The 12867-nt window shown below is 38.6% G+C and overlaps 1 protein-coding gene across 5 annotated transcripts; it reads left to right on the forward strand.

Moving 5' to 3' along the window:
• Nucleotides 1-665: 665 nt before the first annotated feature.
• Nucleotides 666-12839, forward strand: aftphb (aftiphilin b). 5 transcript variants are annotated; one of them, XM_034682644.1, is made up of 10 exons: nucleotides 666-843; nucleotides 3759-5257; nucleotides 5496-5668; nucleotides 6056-6182; nucleotides 7971-8027; nucleotides 8208-8330; nucleotides 8489-8549; nucleotides 11451-11591; nucleotides 11797-11920; nucleotides 12074-12839. In XM_034682644.1, the coding sequence occupies exons 2-10, from the start codon at nucleotides 3794-3796 to the stop codon at nucleotides 12216-12218; spliced, it is 2415 nt and encodes an 804-aa protein (XP_034538535.1). In that variant the 5' UTR covers nucleotides 666-843; nucleotides 3759-3793; the 3' UTR covers nucleotides 12219-12839. The 5 variants fall into 5 exon arrangements, 3 of the variants coding, with proteins under 3 accessions (XP_034538535.1, XP_034538536.1, XP_034538537.1); XM_034682645.1 differs by having other exon boundaries at nucleotides 11493-11591; XR_004631126.1 differs by lacking the exon at nucleotides 12074-12839 and having other exon boundaries at nucleotides 667-843; nucleotides 11488-11591; nucleotides 11797-11908.
• The last annotated feature ends 28 nt before the right edge of the window (nucleotides 12840-12867 follow it).

Here is a 12867-nt window from a genome sequence, read left to right on the forward strand (position 1 = left end):
TAAACACAAAGGTCGGTTTTACTCCCCACGTCTGCAGATTTGAAGATCTAGTGGATAATTTTTATTTATCATGGATCAGTGCTAGCGCTAGTTAGCATAGCCACATAGCTACATGTTCGTCGCTGTGTACCAAGACACATGTCGACATACTGACAAATAAAACAACAAGAAACACTAAATCTATGACCAATCGTTCAGAAAGGTCCTGCTGCAGGCGCCTCTCCGTCAGGATCAGATTCTGGATCAGATTCAGAGGGTTAAAGTAACGTGGGTCTGTGAGCAGCCGTGTATATTCAGCCAACATGTAAACATTAGATCAATGTGCTGGAGAGCTGAGGCCACATCCACTTCCTGAGGGGGCGTGGTCAGAGAGAAAACAGACCGTTCTGAACAGGGCTGAAGAAGAGGGTTTTTCAGGCATGCCAAAATATGATTTCTAAGTGTTTTTTTTGAGCATAAACTTTAAAGACATGTTTTGGGGACCTCTTAGACCAATATATTTTGATGAAAAAGAGCATAATATGTCACCTTTAAAATCTTGCCTAGAGCGCGAAAAGGAGACATGTAGGATCAAGTCTCTCCAGCAGGGGTTGCTTATGCGCAGATTCACTGGAACATCAAAGATCGTCTATTGTAAAGAAGCTGTCTGACAAATGCAAAATGGACGCTCCTGATAAAGGCTCCTCCTGGTTACCAATTACCGAACATGGAAAACGACACGCAGTGATAGCTCTCAATATTTTACATGTCCTGTTTCATACTTGGACAGAATGATGACAGAGGATGGAGAACAGGGCTGCGACACTGACAGGCAAGAAGTAAAGAGAAGACAGAGAAGTGTTGGTAAATACAAAGCTGTCTCTTGTATTTCTAACTCGTAGTTGGCACTATGTACACAGCATGTCAGTGTTTGGTTGGATTTGATAGAAAGGTTTGGCTAGGTCCTGGCTGCAGGAGCTAGCTGTCGGTAATGTAAGCTAATCAGTGTGGTTATAAGGTAGCGGGATCATGCGATGTGAGCCTTATCTGAAACCTAACGCTCAGCCAATTACTTATTATCAAGTGACATTACTAAGTCATAAACTCGAGAGCTGGCATTTGAGAAGCAGTGTCTGCTTATAGATGTCAGATTCAGCTGTTTGCCATAACACACCTGTCTGGGAACAAGAGACAGGATACAATGGCAGGACGTCAGGGGCCAAATATTCAGACTATAACATCTTTCCTTGGTAAATAATAATCTGAGGCTCTGGTGTTATGCAGCCTTTTCATTTTGTCCTGAAACATGCATGAAATGTGTGTTTTTTTTCTTCAGAGTTTAATACAGGCACTAATCCATGACCCTGGAGTGGCTGCTTAGGGGCATGGCTGAACCGAAGTGTTATCTAAGCAGCACAAAGCTGAGGATAAAGTTTCCTGTATCACTTTACTGACACGAGGCATTTTTTTTCCACACCAGGACTAGCACCTACAGGACAGAGACAGAACAGGTAGTATCTGAGTAAGATGAAAACATTCAGTAATTCATATTTAAGGGACACAAAATTAGGATATTTACAGGGGTTGAGATTGTGTAATGGGTTTTATGTTCAGATTTTATTTGCGGAAGGATCATGTGTGCAGTTTCCTCAATTTTGAACGCACTGTGCTGAATTTCTCAACTGGCAAAAATCAATGATGCCTTCCCTATAAACCAGGAACTAATCTAAACTGATACATATTACATAAGCATTTCACCTGATAGGGCAGAGGGTTACACTTTGATATATAAGAATAACTGTGTAGTTTGTATAGCAGACATTCAATCTATCCCCCCAAAGTGATTGTCATTAGGGATAGACCGATTACCGACCGGGCCAATTATCAGCACCGATATTCAGAATTTTGACGCATATCAGCATCAGCCTTTTTTTTTAATTCAACGGCCGATAAGAGATCAATTTAAAACTGGGTTATTTTGGCTTATTTCTCCCTGCAGTTTCTCATCCCAGGGGACAAGCTGAGCAGCATCCGTTGTTGCCCCTACAACTACTAGGGATTATCGACCGGGCCAATTATCAGCACAGATATTCAGAATTTTGACGCATATCAGCATCAGCCTTTTTTTAAAATTCAACGGCCGATAAGAGATCAATTTAAAACTGGGTTATTTTGGCTCATTTCTCCCTGCAGTTTCTCATCCCAGGGGACAAGCTGAGCAGCATCTGTTGTTGCCCCTACAACTACTAGGGATTATCGACCGGGCCAATTATCAGCACAGATATTCAGAATTTTGACGCATATCAGCATCAGCCTTTTTTTAAAATTCAACGGCCGATAAGAGATCAATTTAAAACTGGGTTATTTTGGCTCATTTCTCCCTGCAGTTTCTCATCCCAGGGGACAAGCTGAGCAGCATCCGTTGTGGCCCCTACAACTACTACTGATTAAAAACCAATACAACCCCACTCAAAAAAACTGAAATATCCCTTTGAACTAAGATAACCCATATATGATAAATACATATCCAGGCCTAAATAAAATCTGATTTAAATTAAAATTTTCTTTATGTATTTACTTTCTTTTATTTTTAATTTTTTTTTTCCTCTGTTTATTCTTGTCGACGTTGTAGATTTTTTTTCTTTGTACATTTTATTATTTTATTTAAAGTGTGTTTCTGCATTGGGTATCAAATCATAAACTCAAGGATGAGTTAAAAATGAGCTGTTAACTTACAGAAGATAGTCTTATATATATGTATGAAAAATCATCCAATGCTGACATGCTGCCACATCTTTGTTTTGTCTTGTTTTGTTTCCTTGTTGTTGTTTCTTTGTGTGTGAAAACTACTAAATAAAAAGTATTAAAAAAAATAAACTAGGATAAGTGAAAGATTTACATTTCAGTTATATTGAAATTTTGGCAAACTTTATTTACCTTAAAAAACTTTAGGGAGCTATTTATTTGTTTAAGTTTTCATTTAACTTTGTAAGACATGTTGCTGAGCCTGGGAGCTCCCTGCACTTTTTGTTAGAATTTTAAAACAAAGATGTCTATTGTCTAAGATAAAAAAAAAACCTTTAACATGTTTCAAATCTGAAAAGCTGTTTAATAAACATATGCTTAAAGGCATTTAAACAAAGTTAAGTGTTGGAGTTTGTATTATTTAAAATTGTTGACGCCAATATTTTCCCTTTTACTGCACATAAATATTGGCTCCAATAATAATAATCGGTATCAGTATCAGCCCTGAAAAAAACATATCAGTCTATCTCTAATTGTCATAACAAGGAATGGAACCAGTAAAACAGATTAGAATAGATTAGATTAGATTAATAAATATCAGAGCAGTGTGTGTCAAACAAAACAGTTCCATAAGAACTTTTTAAAATTTTGGTTTCCTGCCTGATCAGTGAACCTTTTGCTTGTCTAGTTCTATACTTTATAAGGTATGAATGATAGGAACAGTCAAATATCTTTGACCTTATGTTGAAATTAAGCTATTAGACGAGAAAAAAGTCTGCTGTGTTGTGCGCCACCAGTATGATTGCCTTCAAGTTGTTAGTGAGATCCCTGAACTAATTCTAAAACAAACAGACAACCAGTGTAAGGATGTGATGTTAGAATACCAACATTTGTCTTGTTTCATATTTCAGGTATTAAAAAAAGGCTGTCAGCCTTTTGCAGAGCATGTACCATCATCAACACACTGACACATTTCCTCAGATTCCTCTGCAGGTTGATGATTCTATTTCTGTTGTTTCACTCTCCTCTCCCAGGTGAATGAGGCCTTCAGGTTCCACTAGAAGAACCCATGGAGCCACACATCGTGCCCCTGCACCCCTCTTCCCCTCCCCTACTGGATGATGATGGTGATGGCGAGATAGGATCGGAAGATGACGAGTTTGGGGGATTCTCTGTTGGGCCATCCTTCTCCTCTCCTGGCTTTGTTGATTCTAATGATCCACCATCCAGCCTCAGATATTCTTCTTCCAGCATGAAGCCAGCCAACCATCCACCTAACAGCAGCTTTAACCATCCAATAGAACAATCTCTAGTTCCCCAACCCCCTTCCACTGTGAACTCAGGGTCCAACAAGGGCCAGGTGAAGGTGGAAAGGCAGGATTGTGATTCTGAATCACTTGTGCACCTCACTAATGGGTATTCTGATGGAAACCACAGCCCTGCAGCCTCTGCAGGAGGTGCATGCTCTCCCAGAGAAGAAACAGGTTTTGCTGATTTCACCGTGTTTACAGATCAGGCTGCACATCCTTGGTGCTGTGGTTTCACTCCCTTGGTTGGCGTTAAAGAGAAAAACTCTTCCAGGAGCTTAGGTGGGCAAATCTGTAATCCAAAACAGGAGGTCATTATGGAGTCTGAGCCCAGGTCTCATTCTGTGTCACAGGCTAAAGAAAATATTTGCACTGTCAAGCACTGTGAGAAAAGAGATGCAGCACTCATGCAGCCATCTCAGGACCAGCAACAGCCTCAGGAAGCTGCTGCAACAGCTTTGGATTTTCCATCTGAACAGCCTCCTAGAGAGGAGGACTTAGGCGATCCTGGAGACAGTAGACATAGTTTTGATTCTTTATCCACCACAGGGATGCACGGGGATGGAGATTCAGATGAAGACAGTAAATATTGGGAAAAGAACATTTCTACTGTTCCCCAAACATTCAGTGTATGTGAGTCAGCTTCAGATATATCCTTCTGTGATGATTTGTCATTTGATGGCCCTTCTGCAGACTTTGAACCAAATGTTTCATCTCTTGGTTCACCAGAGGATCAGACTGACTGGGACCCGACTGATGATGAGGAAGAACTTGAAAACTTTAGACTTGCAGACTCTTTTGCCAGTAACAACGGGGCAAATCCCAGAGAGTCTGAAACAGGGACAGGTTTTCATTACTTCTACCAATCCGCAACTCAGGATACTTCTGCTACCTCACAATCTGGAACACATACAGACAGCAGTTTTGCAGACTTTAGAGACTGTGGCGTCGAGCACCACAGGGACCAAGAGAGTGTCCAAACAGCTGATGCAGGGGTGCAAATTCTAGGCAACCTCCCACCCAGTGACAGCTTTGCAGATTTTTGCTCAGCACCCACGCGGGAGGATGGAGAGGAGTTGTGGGCGGAGTTTAAAGACCAGAGGGCTCATGGGGAGAGAAAAAGTTGGACTCCGTCCCGAGAGCAAGTCAGCAGCCTGAAGAGTGATGAGAGCACGGAGGAGGACAGGGTGGGGCAGCATGGAGAAAGCAGGAGGAACAGCTGTCAGGTGGGAAACTATTTCCCTGTAAACCTTTTTGATGCTTTTAGTGGCAGTAATTGGTGCCCGCAGAGAATATTTAATACGTTACTGCCATTTCTGATCCTCGTTCTTTGCTTTCATTTGTTAGTCTTTAGATTTTCACATCAGACAGACTTTTTTAATGCTTAAAATGCTCTACAATAATGATAGGAAGTACAATTTTCACATATTTTGAGCAAAACCCTCTCCCATTTTTCCTGGCTAGGCGTCACTCTCCGGCCGTGTCCAGCAGCTTCTTCTGTCCAGTTTTCCAGAGGTGGGGGTCCCAGCTGTGGAGGGTGTGGAGGAGGTGCTCAGCCTCAGCACTCTGCTTCCTGACCAACACCTTTCTGAGAGAGATGATAAGGAAGTACCAGAACTCTGTGAAAGATCTCGGAGGTGAGGATGACTTCCTGTAAATACTGGGGATGTTGATTGTAAATATGTCAATTCATACGTTTGTTTTCATCTCTGTTAAAAATGACACAAACAGTAACAGCTCTATCTAGCTTAGAAAACCTTTTAAATTTGCCACTCTTAATTTATGATAGCTGGAGGGGCCTTGCGAAATAATAATTGATTGTAGAAGTGACTCATTTCTATGAGGAAGCAGCAGCACTGGAGTTAAAATATAAACATAAACAACTGAGTAGTTGGGGAGAGCAGTGTTTGGCTCAATGATTTAATCTTAACAGAAACTGCTGTGCTGTGGGCCGTGTCTTTGTTTTTATCTGCACTGTGTCTAAATATATCAAAGTGCTACTTTATTTTCACGCTATTTCTCAGTGTTCAGAGGGCAATGTGGTGGTTACACCAGGACCTCCACAATGCAGCTGGCCTCCAGTTTCAGTGGGGAGGATCCCACACAAACAGGACTCTGCTCAGGTGCCTTGGTGTGGACACAAGGAATATTGTGAGTTTGACAACATTTTAAAAACGACTGTTTTGTAATTTCAGTGATCCAAAATAGGACAAAGTGTAAAAACACATGAGCTGTTACGTCCTACTTGTTGAAGTTCTTGGTGACGTTTTCCTTTCATTCTGTTATTTACCTGTAACATTAAGCTTTTTCTATAGCTGCACTGATTGTGTTGATTGACTTTTATGTACAGATTTTCAAACACAGAGAAAAACAATCCAACAGATAACACGTTCAAGTAAGATAATGTATAACACAAAGAGAAACAACACAAAGTGGTATTGTAACAAAACAACAATAACCTTTTTAACAAAATGAACTCTCATATCACAGAACATGGACAGCTAAAGAAAGCCTGTTGATGCTATCTTCATTATAAAACTGTTGCCCTGTTCCATATGAAAAGTCCTATGATGACTTTAAGGTGCAGTGTGTAGAAATGGGAATATTTAGCGCTGCAGTGGCCTTGCAGGATGAGAAGAAGCTCCTGTGACACATGATAAGTCTGATCCTCCATTTGTCAAGATTAACTTTTATGAATGTTTATCAATAGAAATTATTTTGCTCCCCAACCACCACTCATAAAATGCATACATCACTAGCTGGTCCATTCCATGCTACAGTACAGTTGCAAGATTAGGGCCTCTATGGAAGGGACCCACAACAAAACCACTTTTTATTTTTCTACTCAGGTGATTTTAGATTTATTATAACATGCTAGTATATATTGAATTTAATTTCTATAAAGTCTGTTCTGCCAAATGCTGCTGAATACCACACACTGCTCCTTTAAACAAGCTCCTCTTATATTTATAAACTAGATGTCTCTTTACATTAAAGTTTGTATGTAAGAATGCAGTGTTATCAGCTGCTAGAATGCTGACAAAGACCACATCACACCAATTTTAAAGTCTCTGCATTGGCTTCCAGTATCTTTTAGAATAGATTTTAAGATTATTTTATTGGTTTTTAAATCTCTTAACGGTCTTGGCCCTTATTTATCAGATTTGATTTTATCATATGAGCCAGTGAAAGCCCTCAGGTCTTCAGATAGTGGACTTTTAATAGTACCAAAAGTAAAAACAAAGACTCAGGGTGAGGCAGCTTTTTGTTATCACGGCCCCTGTGGAACACCCTACCTGATGATCTGAGGGCTGCACAGAGCATCAACATTTTTAAAAACAAATTCAAGACCAACCTTTTTAGTCATGTTTTTAACTGAGTTTTATTCTGAACAATTTTATTTATTTATTTATTTATTTATCTAGTTTAAATTTTAGTCACTTTTATTCTACTTTATTTATTGATGTTCTTATTTGTTTATTTTAAGTATAGCATCTTATTTTCTTGTAATGGTTTAATATTTTAGTGTTTTATTATCTTAGAAATGTATTTTATTTTGGTGATTTTAATTACCTGTGTTGAGTTTTAACATCTTATTTTACCTCCAGTGTTTCCTCATTAAGATATCATGAGAGTGTTTCCTCAGTTCGTTCAGCAACTTATTTTTTATTTTTTATTGATTTATTTTATTTTATTGTTTTTTTTACTATTCTTGCATATATTGTGTTCTTAACTTTAGGATTGTGGGGTTGGTTTGGGGTCTGGATCTTTTTCTTAATTTATTCTGTTTTAAGTTGTTTTTATGTACAGCACTTTGTGTTACAATGTCATTGTATGAAAAGCGCTTTATAAATAAAGTCTGATTGATTGATTGATTGATTGATTGATTGATTGATTGATTGATTGATTGATTATTTGCTTGTCTTTGCCTTTTGAAAGGTGTTCATGGGCATGAAGAAGCAGCCAGTGGCTGTTCCTGCTTATGCATCCAGCCTGGTGAGCCAAATGTTAAACATAAACTAATATGCTCTTTATTTATAAGAAGTATCATTGTAATGGTGTAAAATGTGTGGGTTTAGTGGGTGCATATTTCATTCAGTTGCTGTTATAAGTGACAGTCCATTCTCCAAACCTAATGTCTGAAAACTTGCTCACCTTTTTGCGTTTACTCATCAGGGAATGCTAGAGCCCACCAAAGACTCTGTGCCAGCTGTCTGTTCTCCAGGACACACAGCTGTCACAGCACAAGTTCCTCCAGAGTCTCAGGTCACACCTGACCCCTCCGGAGATTCAGGGCCGGTAAGGAAGTCTCTTTGAGTTAACACATTATAAGTCTTTTGTGCACAAGATGCTAGAGGATAACATCTTCTAAACGGGGAACAACATGTATTTCACGAACCACACATTAAACCTACTCTGCTGTTGTATCAATGTGTTGATAACTTCTTTCTGTGTAGGAGGTGCTTCCCTCCAGCCAGCTGGACTGGAGCAACCGTGGCCTTAGCAGCTCTCAGGACGGTACGTCTCCTCGCCGAGCCCCTCACTTCTGGGGTCGGAAATAGACTTCAGTATCCACCATCCCCTTACCTGGCTTCTTCCTATAAGCCAAAACTTTTTAGAGTTTACTCTGGGCTCCTCTGGACCACTCCTTACTTCCTTCAAGGCATGTTGTGCTTTTTTTTATTTATGATGTGTTTCCCTTGATTCATTCAGATATAAATGAGTTTGCTCTCATGGATAACACAAATCATGTTGAATTCATTAAAGTTCATCCAAAGAAAAAACTAATTAAGTTAAAACATCCGGCAGACCCAAACTTGGACTCAAAGGAAGACAGCCGTGCAATCGAACAATAGAAAAATCACACCAGTCTCCATTGATCATGGAAAAAACAAGGGAAACACTGATCTGTCTTTCTTTTCTCCCTCCCTTCAGATACTCTGGTGAATATATCTTATGGTCAATCTGCTCCACTTGTCGTGGGGAAGCCTTGAGGTCACGATAAGGTGATAAAAACTGTGGTAAAGGCGACTTAAAAAAAGTGTACACAACAATCACAGTGCTTCATGATGAGATTAAAGTTCAAAATCATAAAGTCAGCACTTAATGCCAAATTCACATCACATCACACTGGCGAAGAACAAACGCTGAATTGAACATCTGTCAAATGAGGATGCATTGACATGGAACATGGAACATGGACATCCTGTTTTATTTTACTTAGTTTTATTTAATTTATTAGTGGCCACTGAGGAAGATGAATGCAGAACACATGCAGTGTTAATACTGTGCTCTAACATTTGCAAAGTGCATGACTATTGCACTATATGACTACTAGACTTAGCCTATAGCTCTGTCAGGCATCGTCAGATCTTCTTGTGTGATTCCACCCTGACATCCTCACTTTTGATACCAAATCTTGTTCGTATTTGCATGTCAAGTATTTCATGGTCTCATCAGTTATCTAAGAAACCATTAAGCAAAGAGAGATCCTAAGATTTTTAAGATAAAACGACGCAGAAATCAATCATTCTTTGCTCAGGAAAACAGATAATTTGGTTTGTTAAGGATTGCGTTTGGTGTAGTAGTGTGAAGATCAGGTTTTGTAGGGTAATTATTTTTTTTCAGTTTAGTGTAAAATCTGACCCTAAAGTATAAAGAAGAAAAAGCATTGTTCACTAAGCAAACGTGGAAATGTTTTAAACAAAGGCTGCAGGAACTGTTGGCCCAATCGTCAGTTCCATATTATTGATTGATTCATTCAGCTCTAGTTTGTAGCATGCAGGCTGACACACTGTCACTGGGTGGAGGCTTTACATCTAGTTTCATAAACATTAATGAGTTTAGTCTTCAAATCAAGACAACTTTAACATTTAGATTCAGCAGGAGCTCCCTCCTTCTTGGGTTTAGAAGATACTTTTTAAATACTTTCTTACACTTTCTTTTGTAAGATCCTTTATGTACAGTTATAAAACTCAAACAAGTCAGATATATAATAATCTGACAAAATGGAAATAGTACAGTGTTGTAATGATGAAGTATGCACAGCAGAGGGCAGAGTATTACCTGCCTGTTCTGCTAAAAACAGTTCAAACACATTTGCAGTATTGACTGAAGGAACAAATCAAAATAATTAAAATAATTCTTAATTGTTAAATGTGCAATTAGCCAGCTGATCACTGAAACATTAGATTTTTGTCAGTTATATTTATTTTTTAATGTCATTATTTTTCCATATGTTAAAATAACATTGTCTTTGGGTTTTTGTTTGATCGTAGGATTAGGTTGAGATATTTGGAGACTTACTGTCATGTCTTTCTCAGACATGAGTTCAAAGATTTAAACAGAAAATGTGACGGAGGCAGAGCAGAAGAGAAGACAGCAGGTGTGCAGACTGCTGTCACTTATTTATGCTGCCTTTCTTTTCTAACTCTGTGCACTGAAGCATACACTGTACGAGCATGCTCAATATGATACCAGAGTGTTCATTTCCTAAGCACTGAAGTAAAAAATCAAAAGGCTCAAATCAGCATGTGAGTATTTCAGTACTAATAAACAGTGTTTGTACAATACTCCTGTAACTGCAGTTACAGTGTTTGATAATAAGTTGTGCCTTAATGCCAGCAATTCTTTTACAACAGTTTCTGTTTCAAATGGGAAGACTCTTTCTGGAGTTTGTTAACAAAAAACAGATTTTTTTTCATTTCTTCAGGTTAACTGCTCAAATCCAGATTCAATGCACTGCAATAAAAACTTGTTGGAAATCCTTGTAAATAATACTGAAATAAACCAGTTGATCCTTTCTGCTTTGTTTCATCCCTTTCCTTCTCACTTCCATTCTCTTGTTGAATGATGGATTACTTTTAGCTGTGGATAAATGCAAAGTTTGAGCTTACAAATGATAAAAGAGCCTGCTGGGGGTTTTCATTTTTCATTCAAAGGATTGAGAACAGTTTGGATTAAAGATTTAAAAATCCAAATTTTCTATCAAATAAAATATGAAGACCGTTGGTATTGCTTGATATTGAGTACTGATTTGACACCAGTGGTTAATCCAAAAGATTTGCATTATGTCTTACTGTATCAGATATTCTGGGATCATTCTAATATGTATGGGGCATCACCAGGTTTCACTGTGAGTTAATATAAATGGCAATGATTGTATTTAATGAGCATATGATATGGTCTCATATCAAAAACAGGGCTCAAGTTGAATCAAATCCATACATCATCCTCATACTAAGGGCCTTGAAATCTAAATCAGCAGTTGTAACAATAGCTTTGCATTGCTCTCCTGGGTTTTGTTTGCCAAATCTCCCTCCCTACAGCCTCAGTAAAAGGAGAAAACATCTTGTGTTACAAGACGATGCTCATTCTCCTTTTATGAATAAGATATCAAGCCTCTCTGCCCCTCCTCAGCCCACAACAATCCTCAGCCACTGTCTCCTCTTGTTAGCACAGACTGCTCTGCTCTGAACCTGGATTATTTTGGTCCTGAGAAGGAGAGCAGATCCTGCTACAGCAGCAGCAGCAGCAGTCGTAGCAACAGTCCTCCTCCAGGTCAGCACGTGAATCTGCAGAAATGTCGATTGTGTGTCATTTATGGGGTTTATGATTTTAAGAAAACAGTCACAGAGCAGCCACTGTGATAAAAATAGTGATGCTATATTTAGCTAATGTGGGTGTGTAAGTCCTCTTCATTATCATTGTTGTCCCCGTAACCACATGTGGTATGTGTGTCTGGTATAAATACTCATATGTGAAGGAGTTGATCGTGAGCTGTATGAGTTGACCATCAGCAAACTGGAAACCAGCGCTACCAGCAGTCACATGGAGGACACTTTGAATCGTCTGATGTCCACTGCAGAGAAAACCATCACTTCAGTCAGGTAAGCTCTGTTATTACAATCATATAATTTGCATATTGTTGTATCATTTCAAAGCATTTATACACAAGTTTCCCTCTGTTTAATTATATTTTAACGTATCAGTGTCTTTTCTCTGTATTTTATTTTATTATATGTGTGTATTTTCTTTATCAGGAAAACACAGCGGGATGAAGAGCTCAGTGCAGAAGCCAGCAGGGTGATTTCTGGACTACCTAACCTGTCTTTTATGCGGGCCAAGGTCCTCATGTTCCCAGCTGTCCTCGTACCCAAAGAGTGCTGTTCCCCTAAATTACAGTGATGTGTGACATTTGCACTAATTTAGATTCAAACAAAAATCGTACACTTTACCTGTTGTGGAGAAACAGCATTGTGGACTTAGAAACACTTCTTGCTTTGGTCAAAATAATCCACCTGCTGGCCATTTTCAGACTGAAGAAACCTCTTGTAGAGAATGTATGCATTAATTCTAATATGCAGTTTTTTTCTGCAGTTTGAGTCTGGTTTCTGTGTTTATTGTACTTATATTTTGAAGGGAATTATTGCAGTTAGTTGTGCTTTAAACTAACCTACACAAACTCAAGATAATCTTATAGCCACCACCTTGAATTCAGATTGATTATTTATTTGTTTTTCAAAAGATGTCATCTTATTATTATAGGCTTTGTATAGGTTATGGATAAAAGGGATTTCCTGGATGCTTTTAAAGTGTCTATCATGAAGATGTCTAAACTTTATTAGGATATTTTGTTTGTATGAGAATTTTAAAGGTTTTTCCTTTTTATCTTAAAGTTGTTCACATTCAGCAACTAAAGCTGGTCTTTTGGCTTTTGTTTACGGTTTTATCCAAGAACAACCTACATGTGAAATATATTTCAGCTTCCTGATTTGAAGCTCAACTTTTGAAAATAAACCAAGTGAAACTGCTCAAGATGTTCCTTACATTACAC

This window comes from Notolabrus celidotus, chromosome 4 (genome assembly GCF_009762535.1).
Source record: "Notolabrus celidotus isolate fNotCel1 chromosome 4, fNotCel1.pri, whole genome shotgun sequence".
Lineage (NCBI taxonomy): Eukaryota > Metazoa > Chordata > Actinopteri > Labriformes > Labridae > Notolabrus > Notolabrus celidotus.

Excerpts from the sequence above, each read along its gene's own strand:
- aftphb (XM_034682644.1), top strand. The coding sequence starts at position 3,794 with ATGGAGCCACACATCGTGCCCCTGCACCCCTCTTCCCCTCCCCTACTG. Across the intron at positions 5,258-5,495 it reads GCAGGAGGAACAGCTGTCAG|GCGTCACTCTCCGGCCGTGT; the intron begins GTGGGAAACTAT and ends TTTCCTGGCTAG. Across the intron at positions 8,550-11,450 it reads CCTTAGCAGCTCTCAGGACG|CCCACAACAATCCTCAGCCA; the intron begins GTACGTCTCCTC and ends GCCCCTCCTCAG.